General features: G+C 42.4%; 1 protein-coding gene across 1 annotated transcript; it reads right to left on the bottom strand.

Moving 5' to 3' along the window:
• LOC147557348 (uncharacterized) lies at positions 1-629 on the bottom strand. The gene is made up of 2 exons (XM_086658805.1): positions 612-629; positions 1-516 (listed from the first exon to the last, which is right to left on the bottom strand). The coding sequence occupies exons 1-2, from the start codon at positions 627-629 to the stop codon at positions 1-3; spliced, it is 534 nt and encodes a 177-aa protein (XP_086514931.1).
• Between the last annotated feature and the right edge of the window lie 713 nt (positions 630-1,342).

Below are 1,342 nucleotides of genomic sequence, written 5' to 3'. Positions count from 1 at the left end.
TTAAGAATCACCACTGAAATAAGCAACACACCAATCAAGCTCAGCCTCAATGGAAGGTAAGCACTGTCTAGGAAACCCCAAAGCAGCCAACAGTTGAAGCCAAAGTTCTTGTGCGAACTTGCAAACAAAAAATAAATACAACTCAGACTCAATGCAATCACCACAAATGCCACAATTGAGTTCCACATTCATTCCCCAAGACGGCAATCTCTCCCTAGTCTTGAGCTCTCCATTCAAAACAAGCCAAGTGATGAAACAGTGCTTAGGAATGCACTTAGAAAAGCACAACTGCTTACTCCAGCCCACCTTCTGCCTCCTAGGCATAAGGGCTTCATAAGTGTCTTTGAGAAAATAAGTCCCTCTAGAATTCACCCTCCAAACAATCCTGTCCTGATCAGCAACCCGCAAATGGACCTCAGGAAGTCTAAAGAAAACAGTATGCAGCTCATAGTACAAGAAATCAGGTATAAACCAGTCCCCGTCTCTAATAAAACCTGGAACCTTGATATCCAAATGCTAGAAGGAGCTATATCTGAATTGAGGTTCAAAAAGATCAATAACTGAATTCATATTCTTGGTGATGGGGAGGCCACCTTTTAAAGATAAAATACAATAACTGAATGCACCATAGGTTTCCTCCACGGACATCAAAGACGAAGAAGCAAAACCTTTTTAAAGGAAATGCAAGTACACACAAGGGTTCATCTTCTCATAAAATCGTCTTGTCACTCTGAGTAGAGTAAAGATAAAATACAATCGGCAAGTGGATTGTGATTTGAGGAGAGAGAAAGAGCCGGGTGGTGCGATTTTATAGGTTTCTCTTTCACGCATCTTTCCGTCTATCTTGGGGCGGCAATTATTGGTTGTCTGCTTGGTTTTCCGTTTGATCGTCTCCCTTATTCCATCATTATCTCTTTAAGAGTGTATGTCAGAAAAGAGGGACGCGAAGGTTCTTCTCCTTCCCTCTGGTGTGGATGATTTGAACACTCTTGTGTCTGGAATTTCCACAAAATAGAGTGGTGACGGTGAGAAGAAATCAAAGGGATGTGAGTTTGGTTCTTCTTCTTCTGGAACTCTAGATTTCATGGAGGGAGTAGATGGTGAGGGTGCTGACCCTGTGCAGTCCACACCGACCATTAATGGTTCTACCTGGGCTGAGTTGTTTCATAGCAATAAGAAGCGCACTCGATCGAAGTTGGAATTTTCACCTCCTTCTTTGAATGAGAATGATGTGTCAGAGATTTCTTTGGATGAGTTTGATGAAGAGATCAAGGAGTGAGAACATTTGCTTATTGGCTCGTTTGTGGGTCCTCGTCTTGCCTTTAATCTGGTTCGTCGTGTT

The sequence above is a fragment of the Eschscholzia californica genome, unplaced genomic scaffold, assembly GCF_041429995.1.
Source record: "Eschscholzia californica isolate CP2 unplaced genomic scaffold, dmEscCali1.0.p SCAF_2, whole genome shotgun sequence".
Lineage (NCBI taxonomy): Eukaryota > Viridiplantae > Streptophyta > Magnoliopsida > Ranunculales > Papaveraceae > Eschscholzia > Eschscholzia californica.
Note: the sequence above shows the minus strand (reverse complement) of the source record. Positions and strands in the feature narration are given on the sequence as shown.